The sequence below is a fragment of the Acomys russatus genome, chromosome 19 (assembly GCF_903995435.1).
Source record: "Acomys russatus chromosome 19, mAcoRus1.1, whole genome shotgun sequence".
In the NCBI taxonomy this organism is placed as follows: domain Eukaryota; kingdom Metazoa; phylum Chordata; class Mammalia; order Rodentia; family Muridae; genus Acomys; species Acomys russatus.
This window is the reverse complement of record NC_067155.1, coordinates 31,982,862-32,002,303: the sequence shown is the minus strand read 5'-3', so window position 1 is coordinate 32,002,303 and position 19,442 is coordinate 31,982,862. Positions and strand designations below refer to the sequence as shown.

General features: G+C 49.3%; 1 protein-coding gene across 1 annotated transcript in view; it reads right to left on the bottom strand.

Moving 5' to 3' along the window:
* The window catches only part of Smurf1 (SMAD specific E3 ubiquitin protein ligase 1), a 92,945-nt gene extending 76,072 nt beyond the window's left edge, over positions 1-16,873 (bottom strand). Inside the window, exon 1 of the mRNA XM_051162972.1 lies at positions 16,606-16,873. Coding sequence (XP_051018929.1) covers positions 16,606-16,660 — 55 coding nt within the window. The 5' untranslated portion in view covers positions 16,661-16,873. The remainder of the gene's footprint in view (positions 1-16,605) is intronic.
* Between the last annotated feature and the right edge of the window lie 2,569 nt (positions 16,874-19,442).

The window sequence follows — 19,442 nt, the reverse complement described above, 5'->3', positions numbered from 1 at the left end:
GTAGGTAGGGGGTTGGTTTTGGTTTTGTTTCATAAAGTATCCATTGGTATGTATCCATTTGGGGGGGAAGGGTTTATCTGATGTTTATTTAAAACTGGTACTCTTCAATTCTTTGTTCTTTAACAACCCATGAGATCATCTGAACTGGGTTCATTTAAAGTATCACACATTTCACAGCTGTCAAAAAGGAACAGGGTGTATCAGTTGGGAGGGGCTGAGATGACAGAAACAAATTAATATTAACAAGGGCTGGTTCCCTGGCTGGCACTGCCTTACCTGTGCCCAGTACCAGCTGGCTAGGGGAGGACGGGGACAAAGATACAGCTTGGCTCTGGATGACTGTTAAAGGACCCAGGTTGATGGAGAGTCCACGGTGGCACAAAGCTTCAGGTACCCCATGACAGAGCGGGATCGTTTCACACCTCAGCCGCACTAAACAGCAAAGCAACCAGGAACTGGGAAAGAAGACAGGGGTCCCACCGAGCCACTCAGGCAGACCCAGAAGCAGGAAAAGACGCTTTACTCCATTGTCTGGGTTACCTGAAAGGACAAGTGCTAAGGTGATGGTATGTACCACACCTGTCTGCAAGGTCCTGGGACTGAAGCCAGGGCTTGTGCATGTCAAGCCAGCACTGTACATCAGAGCTGCATGCAGACCTCGGTACCCTTCTCTGTCACTAGCAGGCACACTGCCTATTTAAAAACACTAAGATAAATCCCAGGCTATGAGGCATGCACTTCTGATTAACGAGGTTTTCTTTTCTGAGTAAAGCTCAGTCTATACCAGTGTAAGACTGCCGAACCCTTGACTCACCCTGCTGGAGCTGAATCCATGGGACAACACAGGCAAATTCCTGCTTTCTGCAAAGCCTGCTGGGAGGTCTTACACCAGCTTGGTCTGAGCTACACTGGTCCATAGGTAATGAGGAAAAGATTCCAGCTGGTTAACTCTCCCCAATGGAGAGTAATTTCCTTTTATTTCAAATTAAGTGCCATCAGGTATCTTTCTACCTTCTGAACGTGTCACCTAAGTTTACCTTTAATATATATGTCCTATAGAACAGCACAAGCGGCTGCCTAGGCAGCCTGTGATTCAGTCAAGCCCTACAGCATACTGTCCATGCTTAGCTCAGGGTGGAAAACCAACTGACACACTGCTTTCAAATACCAACACTGTTCTTCCAAAGCTGCAAGTGTTTGGATGTAGCTAAGGTGTTCTCCAGGGCAGGCTTTCTGCCAAGAACCCTGAATCATTAAAAAGGTGCTGGGCAGCGCCACCCCTCCCCCACCTTCGGCTCCCAAACTGGTCTGTCAACAATCCCTGCATGGTTTCTGACAACATGCCTCATATCAAAATCTGGCTCAAATATACATATATTTTTTTCTAAACTGAAGAAAAGTAAATGATGCACCCACTGATCTGGAGTGCCATCCAACTCATTCACCTAAACCTAAGGTAACTCAACGTGCTAATTTCAAATTACTGCAATTTACAAGACCAAACCCAACATACATCTAGTACGGAAAAAAAAAGAAAGAAAGAAAGAAAGCTTACTCACACTGTGATATATTTAAACTGAGGACAGATGGTATTAATTTGCAATATGCAAACAGTTTTTAGGACTTTAAGTCAGAGGAGCCACACACACACCATCTATCATCAATTCATACTTTGGAGTGTCTGAGATCTTCCAATGAATGGCGTATTATAATTACTGGCAGTCATGTGACTCACGGGCAACGTCATGTTGGAGTCCCTAAAATGAGACCATTGGAACAGCAACTGACACGTATGGGGAACTGTCTGGGCGCAGCCAGCCTGAGTGCATCTCCCATTCATCCTGATACTCTCAATGCTTCTAATTATCCCTCACACACATCTACTGTTCCTGGGCTTTTTTGTTTTGTTTTGTTTTGTTTTGTTTTAATGCAGCCAAGGCTGCTGGGCGTGATGGTGCAAGCTTTTGATCCCAGAGAGGCAGGTGGATCTTTGTTAGTTCCAAACCAGACTACATAGCAAGGCTCCGTCTATAAATAAAAAAATAAATAAATAAACAAACAAACAAGCCAGCCAGCCAGCCAGCCAGTCAGCCAGCCAAGGCAGTTAGGATGGAGACACACTGTCTAAAGCAGTGGTTCTCAACCTTCTTAACGCTGTGAGCCTTTTATATAGTTCCTCTCATTGTGGTAATCTCCAACCATAAAACAATTTTTGTTGCAACCATAATTTTGCTACTGTTATGAATCATAATGTAAATAGATATCTGGGTTTTCTGTGAAAAAGCTGCCCAGCCCCCCCAAAAGGGGTCATAACCCATAGGTTGAGAACCAAGGGTCAAGACAGCTCTCCTAGGCCATGCCCACCTGAGATCAAGCTCTGGCTGGCCCACATGTGCCACAGCATCTGTGGTGGTCAGAGGGCACCTTGCAGAAGTCAGGTCTCTCCTTCCACGTGGGCCTGAGACTGAACTCAGGTTATCAGGCGGGGTTATACTCCTTTATCTAAACAACAATAACAACAACAACAATATTTTTGCATAAAACCTAGATCACCTCTTTCTATGCATGCTAAATTCAGCTTAGAACCATGATGATGTACTTACTGTTCTGCTTTCTCTCAGAAACGCCCAGTTCTCTCCAAAGAAACATCAAAAAACATCCCTACCGTCTGTACCTGAATCCTGGGTAGTCCCAAATAAAGTATCATACAACCACACGGTGTTTTCAGACAGATCTCCTATGTAGCCCACAATGGCCTTGAACTCAAGACCCTCCTGCCTCAGCCTCCTGAGAGCGGAGGTCACAGCCACACTCCACCATACCTGCTGTAATCCAGAAGCACGACACACAGCTCACTGAGGTAGACTCACACACACATACACACACCCCTTTGGCTTTATTTGCACCGCTATGAAGAGGCTTGCCTGCCGTCCTTTCCCCCAGCACATGCAAAGCCAGGATCACAAAGACGCTACTTCAAGAGCGTTCAACCCCGAGGCATGGGAGCCACAAAGCCGACTGTTAACTTCTTGTTGGATCTAAAGCTAGACACCAACTGCCAGCAGCTACTTTTGTCTGTTTAAGGGTTACAAGGAGAAGGAGTGGTTGCCTGTTTTGAGACAGGGTCATGTAGCTAAGGCTGAGTTCAAACTCTGTAAGCAGCCAAATATAACCTTAAATTTCTCCCCGTGGTGCTGGGGATGGAGTCTGTGCATGTAGACAAGCACTGTACCAACTGAGGCACACTCTAGCCCCTAACTGCCACCTTTGGGCACAAGAAGAGACAGTCACTGAGAAATGGTGAGGAGCCAGGCCCTCCCAAGCCACTGTAACTGCTTTGGGATGTTTTAATTAACTGACCGAAAGTCTCCCTGTGGAGTCAAGTTAAGCTGGGTATCCAGCTACTTAAATCTGAAAGTACCCTGCTTTTGAAAAATAACTGGAAAAAAAATTGTATCTTATAAATGAAAACCAGAAAAAAACCAAACCCGGGCTAAAGAATGGAAACACGGTGAATATAAATGACAGGCCTCTAACCTCGCCAGAGAATTTAACTGAAAAACAAGCAGACTGTGGGCTGACATGGCCATCAAAATGAACAGGGGTATTATGGGACACTGTGGGCAGAATACGAAGTGAGGCAGTGTGCTGCTGGAGGTGTGTCTGCTTTTCACAGAAGTCAGGGAAGACGTAGAAGAAGACAGAGTGTGTCTGTGCTGGGTGAGGCCCCTTCCACTACCAAGGCAGGCTAGGAGCCCGGAGTGAAGGACATGGAACACACTGAGAGATCCTGTCTCAAAAGGCAAGAAGTGGCTTCTCACCACTCAAGAGCATTCTCTGGCGCGCGCGCACACACACACACACACACACACACGGTCTTACCTGGGAAATCCAAACAAGCACCACTGTACCAGAATACATGGTTGGATTGTACCCATGAATACATGACTCTCCTGGCTTTTGTATGATGCTACAGTTATACACGAAAAATAGAGAAGAAACAGGTCTAGGTGCTCGCACAGCAAGCGTGAAGCCCGTCTCTAGCACTAGGTGTGGTGGCGCGTGCCTGCCATCCAGCACTGGAAGGTGGAGCAGGGAGAATCGGGAGTTAGTGGGTGGAACGGTTAGTAGGAGATAAATTTAAGCAATGAGGGCTTGTAAGATGGTTCAGTGGGTAGAAGCACTTGCCACCAAGGCTAACAACCTACAAGGTCGAAGAAGAAAAACAACTCTCACAAATTTCTCTCTCACCTCCACATGTGTGCTGTGGTATTTGCATAACACGGATGCACACAAAAATAAAGTAATAAAAATTTAAAAATAAAAGATGAGTAAAGCTGAGGAAAGGACACAAAGAACTTCCTGTGAAACTATAATTATTTAAAAATTAAGACTTCGAAAGAAGCAGCTTTCTAAGCCTGCTATTTAAGGCTGGGCTCAAAGACGGTTTAAGGTAGAGACCGGAGGGGGACTGAAAGTCACAGCAGAACTGACAGATGACTATTCCACGCCCTGGTGCTGAAAGGGTTCACTGAAAAGAGCTGAGAAGACCAGGGCTGGCCAGCTGGAGCTCTCTCAGCGGGAGGCGGGGGTCACCTGGCATCCCCACACTGAGAAAATGTTTGGCAAGCTTTGTCTTGGCCGAACACATGCAACTTGATCCCTATCTAGCAACTCTGACTACCAGAACTGCACAGATGCCCATCTCAAGACAAGGCATGGGTGCCCCGACTAGAAAGCCAGTCACCAACCAACAGGTAAAGGAAAGCCTCGCTTACAGGTCAGTGATGCCAGAGTACTGAGCAAAGAGGACAGATGATCCACAAGCACACCGTGTGCACAGATCTCACAAACACAACCCTGAAGAAACCAGTGACAAGAAGGAACAACGTGAGCCCATCAATATGGAGTTCAAAGCCAGGCCGCTTCTCCAGTCAGTGAGGACTAAGGGCTGAGGGGAAAGAAGTGGGAAAGCGCAGTGTGGGGCACTGCAGCAAGTAGTAGCTCACAGCTTCCTTCTCTTCCGGCCTTTTCCACTACTTGTTTAATAAATCCAACCACAGTTCAGACCGCAGATTTCATTACAATGGTTATTTTCTATTGTGTCTGTACTTCAAAATAAAGATTTAAAATGACAAGTCTCTACACTACATGCAAGCATTCTGTTCCTCAACTGAGACCCAGGTTTCTCAATTGCTATGCACAATCTGAACTGAGTTTTTCACGCATAGGGTGTGCAACGGGGCCATTCAGCCACCACTGGCTTTCACCCATGGCATACCAAAAGCACACACAAAGCCAAGACAGGCACCAAAATGTGTGCAAACACTACCTGGGGTTCTTGGGAAAGCAAAACACCCTTGCTTGGGAACGACTTATCTAGATGCTCGCTTGTCACACAACCGTGTTCAGACTGTAAACACACCAACACAGGGCTGGGGAGCTGACTCAGTTTCCCCACAAGCATGAGAACAGGAGCTTGGATTCCAGAACACACCTACGTGGGCGGGCAGAAGTGGCTGCTGCCTGTAGTCCTGGTGCTTGGGAGGCTAAGATGGGATCCCGGGACAAGCTGTTGGTGACAAGCTGTTGGTGACAAGCTGTTGGTGACAAGCTGTTGGTGACAAGCTGTTGGTGAGCTCAGGGTCCATGAAGGACTTTGCCATACTACATCAAAGTGAAGAGCCACTGAAGACGACTCACACACACACACACGGACATGCATACACAGACACATATAAGCACACCAAACACACTAAATAAATAAATAAATAAAATATGTACATCAACACAAACACATGGGAGCTGCACTTTTCACCAATAAGGGACCAGTTTAACATGCAGAAGCAGAGACCCCAGCTTGGGAGACTTTGCATGCAGTGCCTACTTGGCACTCTCACGTCTCAAATGAAAGTCTTCAGCCTGGCTTCCTGGCTGTGGGACATACCATCCTGTGCGGCTGCCCTGGAGGCGATTCAGCTCGTCTCTGGCCATCTCTAGGTCATCAGCCTATGCAGAGTTCCACCTCGCACTGACACAGACCGCTGACCAGCCTCAGCAGGCCTGTTGTAGGAAGGACAGAGGAACAAGGGCAGAGGCTGAAGCAGCCAGGAGAATAGGCGAAGACAACAGCCAGTCTCCATCCAGCTCCATGCTAAACCAGTGGGAACAAAAATGTTCTTACTTCCTTTTTTCTTTTTCTGGGCTTTGTTTTAAAATGTCTTACTATGTGGCCCAACTGGTGTGAAACTGGTAGTTGCCCTACCTACATGTCCTGTGTGCTGGGATGACAGGCATTCCCCACCATGCCCAGCTATAACCACTCTGAGTAGCTTTGACATAGTGACGGTAAGTTACATGGTAACTGATGGTTTTAGTGACAGGAAAGCATCTAAAGAAAACAGTTTAAGATGTGGTTGTGCAACCAAGAAATGATCAAACTTCAACCACGATGGGGGTTCAAGGAGAGGCAGAGTCCAGATAAATACCAGTGCCAGAGACAGAGGGCCTGAGGATAAATCAGGTATGAGGAACAATCTGGATTTTTATCTGAGCAATTGGGAAAATACTATCAATAAATGCAATCAATTTCTAAAGGTAAGTCATCTTCTCTACGACCTGAGAAGAGCTACACAGATGCCATAATTAAAGCGGCCCTTTGTCTATACGTGGCAGTGATTATTCTGAGCAGAGTGGCACGCGGCAGTTAAGTACATCTCCTTGTATCCTGCATCCTCGCAGAAGGCAGCTCCTCACTTAGGATGAGAGAACACCCTTTTTCTCTCTGGTACAAAGTGTTTCCAGAGAATAAAATAAATCGTATGCTATTTTTTTAAACCTACAAATGAAAGAGCACACAGGGGAAAAAAGGCTGTGTAAGCTAGGCCTCGTGTCTTGCTCCAGTGTGTCGTGCTGTCTACAGCTCCCAGAAGCTATGAGACACTGTGAGGTGGCAGAACAGAGCTAAAGTATCACCAACAAGTGTCAGTCTGCAATCTGTAACTGGACTATACCAGACGCAGAAGTTCAACTGGATGCAACTTTGGATTCTATCCCAAAGATCTAGGAAGCAAAAACAAATTCAGATCTTCCGTGGGAGCTGCCACTTTCTCTGCTTTTATAGACTCAGATGTTAAAATATCCTTAGGCACTTCAAAAATTCAAATAAACAAAACCTCTTGGCCGGCAAGACGATCCAGTGGGTAAAGACACCTGCTGTCAAGCCTAAGGCTTTCAGTTCGAGGCCTGGGAGGCACATGTGGAAGGAGAGAAGTGACTCCCAAAAGTGTTCTCTGACCTCCACATGTGGGTCCGTTCCCTACCCGCCACTAAGTGTGTGCAAACAAACAAGCAAACTCTTCAGTGCAGGCATATACTGATCTATAAATCCTGTTCAACACTTCACACCTTCCACCTTGGGTGGCAATGCTGAGTGTTTCACAAAAACAAGTCAGAGATGTCCCTGAATAAATAAATGGTACAAACCAACAGGAGAATTCAGAGTTAAGCTCCCAGGTTCTCAAAGCGCTCACGAGCTACACGAGCTGGGTCAGAGTCTGTAGAGAATGACTGACATACACTTTAGCAAGCCAGAGCAAGATCGGAGGGAGGGTGCCCCAAAAGGAGAAGGTTATCCCAAGCAAAAGACAGGTGCTCCAAGTTCCCCGTCCTGCACAGTTGGCGAGGAAGCATCCCAAAATATGGGCATACGCTGGGATGCTATTGTAGTCTTTAAAATACTTTGGGCCAGGCATGGTGGCACATGCCTTTAAAACCAGCACTTGGAAGGCAGAGGCTGAGGGGTCTCTGTAAATTCAAGGCCAGCTTGGTCTACAAAGTGTGTTCCAAGAAAGCCAGGGCTACACAGTAAGACCCTGTCTCAAAGAAGAAAAAAGAAGGGGGGAAGTGCAGAGGAGGAAAGGAAAGGAGGGAAGTGGATGGAGGAAGAAGATGAGGAAAAAGGAAGTGTTAGATAAGATGACAGAAAATGGATCTAAGAACAATAAAGCGCTGGGCGTGGTGGCGCACACCTCTAATCCCAGCACTCGGGAGGCAGAGGCAGATGTATCTCTGTGAGTTTGAGGCCAGCCTGGTCTACAAAGTGAATTCAGGACAGCAAGGCTACACAGAGAAACCTTATCTCAGAAACCCAAAACAAACAAAGAAAACAAAAAAAGGGCAATAAAGCAAAGTATCGTTTCATGGGTTTGAAATTACCTCCCATAAATAATAAAAAAATAAATAATAAATATTAGCTAAAAAGAAGAAGAAGAAGAAGAAGGAGGAGGAGGAGGAGGAGGAGGAGGAGGAGGAGGAGGAGGAGGAGGAAATCTACATCTCTTTCTCTTTCCCATGGTCTGTCCATCCATGTCCCCGCATTCCCTATTCCTGCCCCTTCCCTAACTGACTTCTGAAAGCACTTTACACACTAAAAAACCCACACTGGTCACAAGTTCCTTTCCTATTTTGCATGTTTACCTCATAGTTTTTTAACCATGGTGAAACTGTCTACCCAGCTACTTTATCAACAGTCTACACTGTTTATAATTGATGTTTAGCTGATCTTTTGGATTAAAAAAATAATAAAATAAAGCTCCAGACTCAATGAGGAGACCTTGTCTCAAGAGAGTAAAGTGGACAGTGATAGAACAGGACACAACGTCTTCTGGCCATGCATCCATCTTCCTCCCCCAACCCCCCCCCTCCCCTCCTTCCCCTCTTCCCCCCCCCCTCTCTCACACACACACACACACACACACATACACACACACACACACACATTCATTTGGGCTCATTAACACTATTGTGCCAGCAAACTTTCTGAATACATAAAAAAAACGATTCAAATGTTCATTTCTAAGCACTTTTTTCATGTTTACAAGTCAGTTTCATAGACTGTCTTCAGTCTCAAAGTGCAACATTACCTTTATCGTCCCAGTGTTTTTCAACTAACCCTTTCACAGGGTTGCAGATCAGCTATCCTGCATATCAGATATTTACACCCTGTTTCATAATAGTAGCGAGATTACAGTTAGGAAATAACAAAATCATCTTATGGTTGGGGGCTGCCCAACATGAGGAACAGTAGTAAAGGTTGAGGACCACTGGTCTATTTAGTTACGTAGGCATAAGAAATAACAGCTGGCTAGAGATGCAGATTAGTAGTGGCAGAGCATCTGCCTAAAGTGGCCAAGGCCCTGGGTCAAACCTCCAGCACCACAGAAAGGAATGAAAGAGAGCCTGGAATATAGCTCATCTGGTAGTGGGCCTGCCTCACACGCAGGAAAGCCTGGGTCCGATGCCCAGCTCTGGAGAGATCAAAATGGTAGCACGTGCAAAATGAAAGCATTCTGCAAGGAAAGGAGAAGTGCCGAGGGCTGAAGCCATTCTGGACTGCATAATGAGTTTGGGGCCAGAGAACTCCTTCCCTGCAGAGACAAAACAAACATCCCCACCCCTGACACAGGAACCACGACAAACCAAAGTCCAATTCCACCAAAGTCCAATTTGGGGAAATCTATGAATTTATTAGGCTCATTTACAGAGCATAGGTGCGGGGTTACTTAGCCCCGAAGGTGTCCCCAAAGTAGCCACACCACCAAGTCTCACCCCAGCATGGACAAGACCCCAAGAGAGCCCCTCTACACACTATGCACTCTAGCCCTCCCCAGACCACAACACAGAGTTATAAACAGCAAGCTACGGGGTGCAGGAGGGGATGGCTGAGATCAGGTGAAGTGAGGGAAGGCGGACAGGACAGGCCTGGTGGGTCCCTGGCAGGCAGCTGCAGGTGCTCTGATGAAGATAAAAGCTGGAATGTTCAAAAGGTAGCTAGCGTTCTTCGCTACCGAGCTACATGAGACAGGGAGGGAGGGAGGAAAGAAAGGGAGGGGGCGATGTAACAGCTGCCCATAGCCCTGTGTTTACATTACACTGCTTTAATACTATAAATAAGCCATAACTAGTCACTGAATTATTTAACCCACTTTGGTCAGGCTTTCAGTGATATGAAAGGAGAGACATTCTCCCATCCCAGATATGAAAACGCAAGTCATGAGAAGATGCTAATTCTGTGCATCTAATTCGCCACAGTACTTCTGGGAAAACTGATTCACACCTGATTCCTAAGTCAGTGACTATAGCACCACATTGTCCCCAGAGACAGACGGAGTCCACAGACAGGCTGCCAGCTGCAAACAAAGCGGCCCTAGGATGCAGCTAAGGCAGCATCTGAGTTTGACTTGAGAGCTTAAAACATCTGAACTGCATCTGCCAGCAACCTGGGTTCCTGCCTGCCTGCCTGGTGATACTTGTAGCGACATTCCTCAGCCAACTAGAATTCCTTTCAGCTGCAACGGAGGTGCCCGCAGCTGGAATTACAGATGGGGTGTAGCACCAGCTCCAGCAATCGTCCATTAATTAAGCCTTGTTTTAAAACGATAAACAGCCCCCACTAAATGGATTAGATCTGGTCTGGAGCTGCAATAGCATTCTAACATGTGAAGAAAGAAGACGCGCCAACCTAAGGCTGTGCTTGGTTTGGTTTTTGAAGCACTTCCTTCAGGCTCTTCTTTAACTGGAGTGGCTGTAGGGACCTTTAGTCAGGGAGAGAGCAACAAAACGTGCTGGGGCCATAAGCAAGTGCAAGACACACTTTCTCTAAATAAAACTCACCAACAAAACCACCAACCAGCCAGTGTTTAAATGGCTTAGTGATGAAAACAGGTTTGTTTGTTTGTTTGTTTATTCTACATTTGTTTAAAATAATTTAACTTCAACTGGGCAGTGGAGGCTCCCACCTTTAATCCCAGCAAAGGTAGGTGGATCTCTGAGTTCAAGGCCAGCCTTGTCTGCAGAACAAGTTCTAGGACAGCCAGGGCTACAAAGGACTACCTTTGAAAAAAAAATATTAAGTTTCAACATTGCTTTGAAATTACAAAAATATTGACCCATGTAAGACTCCTGAAAGTTAGGCTTTCTCGGTCAGGAAACCATTGTGATGAGATAGATTTCTTTTGTTGAGGGGGTGGGGCTGAGCCATAATTTGGCTATTATAACTTTTAATCAGTGCCATAAGCGAGGTTCTTGGGCCAGCCTAGCTAGCTGATGGTTAACTAGCAACTTGTGCTAAAGCTTAAACAGTACTTTTGGTGGGGGGGGGCATTCCTTCCCATTTCAGTCCTTGAGAAAACTACAGGACTTCACTGCTGAGTGAAAAGTCATACAAAAGGTAAAATCCCATTGATATGTATGTCTGTCTTTTGTCTGTGTGACTACGCGCCCCCCCCCACACACACACATGAACACACATACAAATGTAAACATTCTAACTGAGGGCCCTGCTACCCCAGTGCTGGGCAGCAGGAAGGAATGGGGGAGCAGAGATGAGGGGATCCTAGGCTGGCCAGTACGTCCACTGGAATCAGCAGGCTCCAGGCTCAAAAACTAGAGTGCAGACTGAAGAAAAGAGCAGATGACTGCTTCCCGCCACACACATACCACATGAAACCATCCACCAAGGGGGGAAAATTTAGTTTGCGGCAGATTCGCAACTACTTAAAAATACAGATAGGAATAAAGTACACGAAAGGCTCCCTTCGAGCACACTTTTTCCTAAATTGGAGGAGGACCCTAAGGAAAGTACTTGGAAGCTGACGAGATGTCGGCTACACGCTCTCATATGGTCTCTCAAGCTATCAGATCATCTGTCACCATATTACAGTGGTCAAAATAAACATTCTGCTGGTCGTGGGTTCTCTGCTGGAGCAAAGTGGCAGCCAGCCCTCCTAATGGCTCCCTTAGTCTTTCCTAAGAGCCACTTGGAATCAATTAGGCCACCAAACTTGTGACTGTGAGATTGAAAGTGCTAGCAACTCTGACTACACCCATCTCACTGCAACGTACATCATGCAGACGGTTCCATGCAAGCAGGACCTTGCTGCAGACCTTGAATAGGGGCTTCAAGTGTCCAGACGCCGCAAGCCACGCCCCTCTCCTTGCATTCAGACTTTCTCTTCATGGGACACAGTCCTGCCTCCAAAAAGCAAGAAAATGTAAGAAGGTCCAAGTGGGTTCATGATGGAGAAGCAGGACTGGAGAGACGGCTCAGTAACTACAGGCACTTGTTACTCCTGGCAGAGGCTCCAGGTTGGAGTCCCAGAACCCACATAACCCCTCAAAATGGTTACCTCCAGTTCCAGAGGATTCGATACCCTCTTCTGACCTTCAAGGGTTTGAGGTATGCATATGGCATTGGCGCGCGCACGCACGCACACACACACACACACACACACACACACACACGCACGCACGCACGCAGGCACGCACACACACACACACACACACACACACACACGCACGCACACACACGCACGCACGCACGCACGCACGCACGCAGGCAATTCACTCATGCACATAAAATAACTAAATTTAAAAAGAAAAAAAAGTTAAAAAAAAAAAAAAAGAAGAAGACCTAAAAAGATGAGACAACAGCAGCAACAGAGACAAATCTAAGTTTTCTGATGAGCAGCAAGGAGCCTCAGAGGCCAGGTTCTGTTTGTCCTAGGTCCTAAGTGAGTACCCCAAGCTCCTTTATGGGCCACACGGGAGCACAGTTCTCACAACTCCTGCTGAATTTGATAGTTAAATATCTGACAATACCTGAAAAGCTTGCATTCTCCAGTGAATGCTACAATGTCTGCAAGATAATGCTCTCCAACAAGACTACTAGATTTTGCACATATTGATGACCCTAAACTGCATGAAACAGTTCCCGCTAAATACCACAAAGACAACCATGAAAATCATATTAATTCAAACACAGAACTAGTTCTTTCTGCTGTACAGAGCAGCTTTCCAAAGCACTTTGACATGAAACCCAATAACTTAAAGATGGGGGTGGGCGGGTTCCATGGGCAGAAAATAAAGACATAGATGTAATTAATGCACCAAACTGTGGCTTGACACACACCAAACAAAAGTGCTGCCCTTTAACACAAATTTCTGAGGGTCAGGGTTGAGAACAGAACGCACACACACAGGCCAACGGTAGCGTGAAGCACGTGGGTAACGGCATCGCTGGGTCGCGCAGGACATCAACCATGTTTATAACAGGGCTGAACTCTCACTCAAAATGAGGAAACTGAGGCAAGTAGTTGGCTGTACATCATGCAACTGCTAGCCTGACCCATCCAAGTGGCCTGATTTGACAGGCTCTGCTCCCCAAAGCCCATTAACTGTGAACCCCAATGTTCTCCACGCTGTGAACCACTCCAGGGTCTTTGTGCTTTGAGATGCTGTGTGGTTTTCAACTGGGAGGTTACAACAGTCCTCTTTTTTTTTAAATTCTGTCTATGCATTCAGGTTTGTGTGTGTGCAGGCCAGAGGTCAACCTCAGGGGCTGTTCCTCAGGAGCTGTCATCTTGTTTTTGTTTTTTTGAGATAGGGTCTCTTACCAGGACCTGGGGCTCACTGTTAAGGTGAGACTCTCAGCCGGCCACAGCCAATTTTTTTTTGTTTGTTTGTTTGTTTTTATTTTTTGAGACAGAGTTTCTCTGTGTAGTCTTAACTGTCCTGGACCGGCTTTGTAGTCCAGGCTGGCCTCGAACTCACAGTGATTCATTCGCCTGCCTCTGCCTCCCGAGTGCTGGGATTAAAGGCGTACACCATCACTGCCTGGCTTGCCACATCCAATTTTCAGCGGGTGTTGGGTTCCAAGCTCAGGTCCTCATGCCTGCTGGACAAGTACTTCCTGACTGAGCCATCTCTCCAGCCCCAATAGCTCTCATTTTAAAAAAGTCATTTTTCCCCAAATACAAATGCTGTATTTAATGGTATTTAACATTAGAGAGATTGCTACCTAGCCATTCTCACTTCCTGTAGCATCGTAAAGATGAAGTCAAAACCTACCTTGTCTGCAATAAAATGGCTGGTTCCAAGACGTTCACACAACTGTCATCACATAAGCACGCACTCCGCCAACCCCCAATCCTACGATCGTGCTCATAGCTACTCTCAGACCACAAATTAATAATACCCATTCCTTGGTTCTTCCCCACCAAAGGCCACCCAAAAACTCTGAAGCTTTCCAATTCTTCAACGCGAAAATTTACCCATGAAAGCCTCCCTTTTACCAGCTGACTAGGATCTGCTAACAGACATGAACGCCATAATGAAGACTTCCAAGGCACTGATTTCATTTCTCCTAAAAATCCCCAAGTTCAGTTACTTTAACAGGAAGACTAAAACCATCTGGATTATAACTAAAATCAGAGCCCTGTGTCAATGAGCAAACTTTCACAAGGATGACTGTTAAAGAACCTAACTTTCGAAAACTAATGGCCAACCCAGAGTGCATCACTGCATTCCACCGAGTGAGTTTCCTCCGGTCACCTGCTGTTTGTTCACGTGTAAAGATGTCCAACAAGACCAGGGTCTGGATTCTAGATCAAAAGTCATTAATAACCCTGACATCTTCAGAGAAAAGTATCCATCTTTTCTATAAAGAACACTCAACAGCTACAAACTTGCCAAGAATTTCCACAGTGGGGGAAGGACACCGCCATGGTCACAGACCTTACCCAAAGGCTGGGTCTGAAAGGACAAGCAGAGAGCTTGAATCCCCACCACGCTGCCTTGGAACAGAAAAATCCAGGGAAATCCCTGCAAGGCCTCAGACTTAATGATGTATTTCCTTTCCTGAGCTGGAAAGCCCCAAGGCAGGCCCTACGCCAACCCTGCCATCCAGCCTTGGGGATGGATTCAAACTGGTACGGTCTGCAGGAAAATGAGAGGGAGAACGGAAGAGGAAACTGAGGGCAGTGGTCCAGACTCTGGACCAACGAAGAGGGGCAGAGAGCTGGCCTCTGCCCTGTATGCAGACTACCCTGCTGCTGTCAGACACACGGCAAGCTTTGCGCTCACCTTTGAAGACAGCACTACTGAGCACCTAGGAAGCCCGAACACTCCTCTGAAGACTCAGAATGGAGCAAGGAGCCTGCACTGGAGCAGCTGCCACAGCTCATCAAGTGGGGGGGAGCAGGGGGGGGGGGGATCGCGCCACAACAAGGACTCAAGGATGTGGCAATGAGTGAGGTGGTGGTGAAGGCACTGCAGAGGAGGTAGGAACCAAAGACGCCGACTCTGGAGTACTAAGTGGCCTGGCCTCAGGGAGAACGGAAGTGGACTAGACTGGAGAGGTCTGGACCATTGATGAGGTGGGGGAAGTGAGAACAAAACTAGGAGAGAGACGTTTGGTCCCAGACAGGCTTGAGGAATTTGCGACTGAAGGGTGGAGGCTGTAAGACAGAAGCGAGGGGGCGGGACTGAAAGATAAGTGAGGGCGGGATCAGGCGAAGAGGAGGGGCGGAGCTAGGGAGGGGGCAGTGGAGGGGGCGGGACGCTAGAGAGATGGAGATGAGGAAGGGGTGAGAAGGTAGGTGAGCCATCAAGAAGCAAAGCAGACCAGTAGTGGCGGGGGGGGGGGGGGGTGATTTGAGGGTACTAGGAGGGAGAAGTGAGACAGCAGGCGACAGGTCAGGGAAGAGGATGGGAAGAAAGGAAGGAAGGGAAGTGATGAGAAGCGACAAGGGAAAGAGAACAGGTGGGAGGGCAGTGAAGGGTGGGACTAGAGGGGGGAGAGCAGGTAGGAGGATGGTGAGCGAGAAGAAGAGATGGGTGGTGAAAATGTGAGGCGGGGGCGGAAAGAACAAAAGGAGGTGCAGTGAGGGGGCGGGACCTACATGAAGTTGAAAAGGAGGTGCAGGACTGAGGGAGCTAGGGACAAGACCCGAAGAAGAGGAGGGAAGGTGCAGGTGTGAGTCAGAGGATGCCCGGGAGGGGGGGGCGGGGCAGAGAATCTAGAGAGGGACACAAAGGGGCCGGTGGTGGACCCTGAAGGGTGGGACCTATATGCAACTGAGGGTAGTTGTGAGGCAGAAAAAAGAGCCAGAGAGTGGAAGAGCCAGGGGGCGGGACCTGATGCAGAAGGGTAGATTAGAGATAGGGGAGGTTGGGGGGAAAGCGGCTAGGGGGCGGGGCACATATGCACCTGACCATAGATGCTGGGGGGGGCGGTTAGGGGAGAGGGACCTGAGTAGAGGGAGGAGCCAGAGGCGGGGCCTAGAGAGAACCAGCCAGAAGGGTGGAACCTGACAGAGGAATGAACAGGCTTCATGCAGAGCAAGCAGGGGCGGGGCAAGAGGGCGGGGCACCAGGGCTACAAAGTAGTCAAGGGGTGGAGCCTGTGCGGGGGAGGGGGCGGGAGTCTGCAGAAAAGTCGAGGGCTGTGCCTAGTTAGAGAAGGAGGCGAGTCTGCAGCTCGGTGCGGGCGTGGCTTGATGCAGAGGGAGGCGGGGCTGCCGCAGAGGGGGCGGGGCCTGATGTGTCGTGGGCGGGGCCTGATGCAGAGGGAGGGGACCGGGCGGCCGGGGGCGGCGCCTGCAGAGCAGCCGGGGGGCGGGGCCGGGAGTGCGAGCAAGGGGCGCACGCCGTGGGGGGTGCAGCAGTCCCGGGACAACGGCCGGTGCTTAGGGGGCGGGGCAGGGGGGTCCTCTGGGTCCCTGGGACCGCCTAGGAGCGCGAGGGCCGCGGCCCTGTGGTGCCTACCTGTCAGACGGATCTTGATGCTGGAGCCGTTCCTGCGCGTCCCAGGGTTCGACATCTCCCGCCAGCGGCCGGCCGGCCTCGATTCCAGAGCCGCCGCCCCCCAGCCCGGCCCGGCCCGGCCCCGCCGCCGCCTCAAGGTTACGGCCACGGGCTGGGCGCCGGGGTCCGAGCCGGGACGCCGAGTGCACGGCGCAGGCGTCGGGACGGAGGCAGGAAGCTGGAGCCGCAGGACCGAGCGCTCGGCCGCGCCGCCGCCCGGAGCCGCCCCTGGCCGGCCCAGCCCGGAGCCGCCGCGCTCGCAGCCGGACGCCCGCCGCCCTCGCTGCTTCCGCCGCCGCCTCCCGAGCTGCGCGCGCCCGCCGCCGTGCCGGCCCGGCCCTGCGCGGCCTCGCGCTTACGTGCGTGCGCGCGCCCGAGGAGCACGGCGCTACGCCCACCGCGCTCGTCCCGGGCGCGCGCGCGAGGGTCGGGGAGCTGCGACTCCTGTGGTCGCCGGGGAGCCTTGAAACAGACATTTCGCCCTCTCCCGCGGCGCAGTGGGAGCTGGAATTTAGCCTCAATCTCGGAACGAACTGATTTGATTGTGAGACGATTCAGGGAACCGAATTGTTTTTCCAGTGTCGGACTTTCCAAGGCTCCTGATGGAAGTCGGGGTGTTGAAGAGAACCGCCCCCCCTCCAAGCACCATGCGCCCGTGCGCGCACGGGCACGCGGTATCATTTTTGAGGCAATAGCGTTTAGATCCTGCAAGTTCCAAGGGAAGATTTCTCTCAATGATCGAGTGTCGGGTGTGCCCTGTGCAACTGGTGTAGACGATTGACCAAGTGGCTAGATTCGCAGGAAGTACAGCGTTTGAAGCACCTAAACTAGAGGAAGGTTTTGCGGTTAGGGACCTGCATGCAATTGAACTAACCTAGAAAAGTAAGCAGTCGGGTTTGCGATTCCTTGCCTTCTGATGAACGAACACACACACACACACACACACACACACACACGCCCCCAGAGCATCGGGCAGGTAAAAAGTAAAAACAGTGCTTTCCCCAGCAAACAAACCCATCTCTATAGTGACCCATTCAAGAAAAGAAATACAACGTTTTTGAAAATACCGAGTATATTTACCAAACTCAAGTCTGACCAGAATCTAATTCATTTCACGGACAGATTCTTGCGGTGGCTTTATGTGGCTTAGCACGGCTACGGCTACCCACATCACTTGACCACCCTCTTTGGGACCAGGGGCTCATCTCTAGCTCAGGCTGGCCTCGAACCTGTGGTTCCCTCTGCCTCCTGAGTGCAGAGATTACCGGCCTGTACTAGGACCCACCTGGCCCTGTCCTAGGTGGTTTGGTTTCTATGACCCTGTGCAGCCCAGACTTTTGAATAGCAGTAGGGAAATATCTAAGAATATGATAACAATTAAGAATGGGCAACAGGGCTGGAGAGATGGCTCAGAGGTTAAGAGCACAGGTCTGTTCTTCCAAAGGTCCCGAGTTCAATTCCCAGCATTCACATGGTGGCTCATACGCATCTATAATGAGATCTGGTGCCCTGTTCTGGCCTGCTGGCTCACATGCAGGCTGAATACTCTATAACTAATAAATAATAAGTAAATCTTTAAAAAAAAAAAAAAGAATGGGCAATAGTTAATCCAGACTCTAACTCTGTCTCCATTTCTAAACAGTTGTCACTGAGAGCAAGACCCTAAGTTGGAATAAATCCATTTAAGAGTCTTTGATGAGGCCAGGCGTGGTGGCGCACGCCTATAATGCCAGCACTCGGGGAGGCAGAGGCAGGTGGATCGCTATGAGTTCGAGGTCAGCCTGGTCTACAAAGTGAGTCCAGGACAGCCAAGGCTACACTGATGGGGATTGGGAGGATAGCTCCATTGTTAGTGTGTTCGGTGCCCATGCATGAGAAGCTGAGTTTTGTGAGGCTTTTTACATATCTCTTTTCTCCGTTCATCGGTGCTTTGCATGGAAGGTGCTGGATCTGGAACAGGTGGATGCCAGCCACCATGTGGGTACTGAGAACTAAACTGAGGTCCTCTGGAAGAGCAGCCAGGGCTCTTAACTCTCAGCCCCAAGGACCAGGTGTGCTGGTGAGTTTGGGTGATCCCAGCCTGGGGAGGCCAAGACAGGAGGATCCATCCCTGGGGCTTACCGGCCATTGAGCTGACTGTGGAGGCTTGTGCCAGTGAGAGACTGGGAGTGGAGGGGTGGGAGTTGGGAGGGCCAGGGGGGTCGGGGGGGGGGGGATAAACTGTTAAGAGTTAATCTCTCTGTGTCTCTGCCTCTGTGTCTCTGTGTCTCTGTGTCTCTGTCTCTGTCTCTGTCTCTCTCTCTGTCTGTCTGTCTGTCTGTCTGTCTCTCTCTCTCTCTCTCTCTCTCTCTCTCTCTCTCTCACACACACACCACTTCTCAATTTCTTTCTCCTTCTCTCTACCTCCCTCTCCCCACAGTTCTCTCTCTCCCCCCGCCCACCTCCCCTCCCAGCCCCCTGCACCCCTCTCCTTCCCTCCGTGCCTCTCTCTCATCACTTTCTGTCTCCTCAACCATACCTCCCTCCTTCCTCCTTCTCCCACCATTACCCACTCCCCTACCCCCACCCAAGTGTATTTCCCTCCTTTCTCTGTCTCTTCCCTCCCCCATAGCACCTCTCTCCCCACCTCTCGCTCACAGGTGCTTTCCTTCCCCGGAGGCTTCATTCCCCAGCCGTCCCTGCTATCCTTCACCCAGGACTCTTGGATTGCTGTGCCTCCTGGTCTTCTTAACTGCCTAAAAGGCTGGACCTTTCTTGGCCTGGTTATCCCAACCCCTGAGTCACAAGTGTGCCTCCCG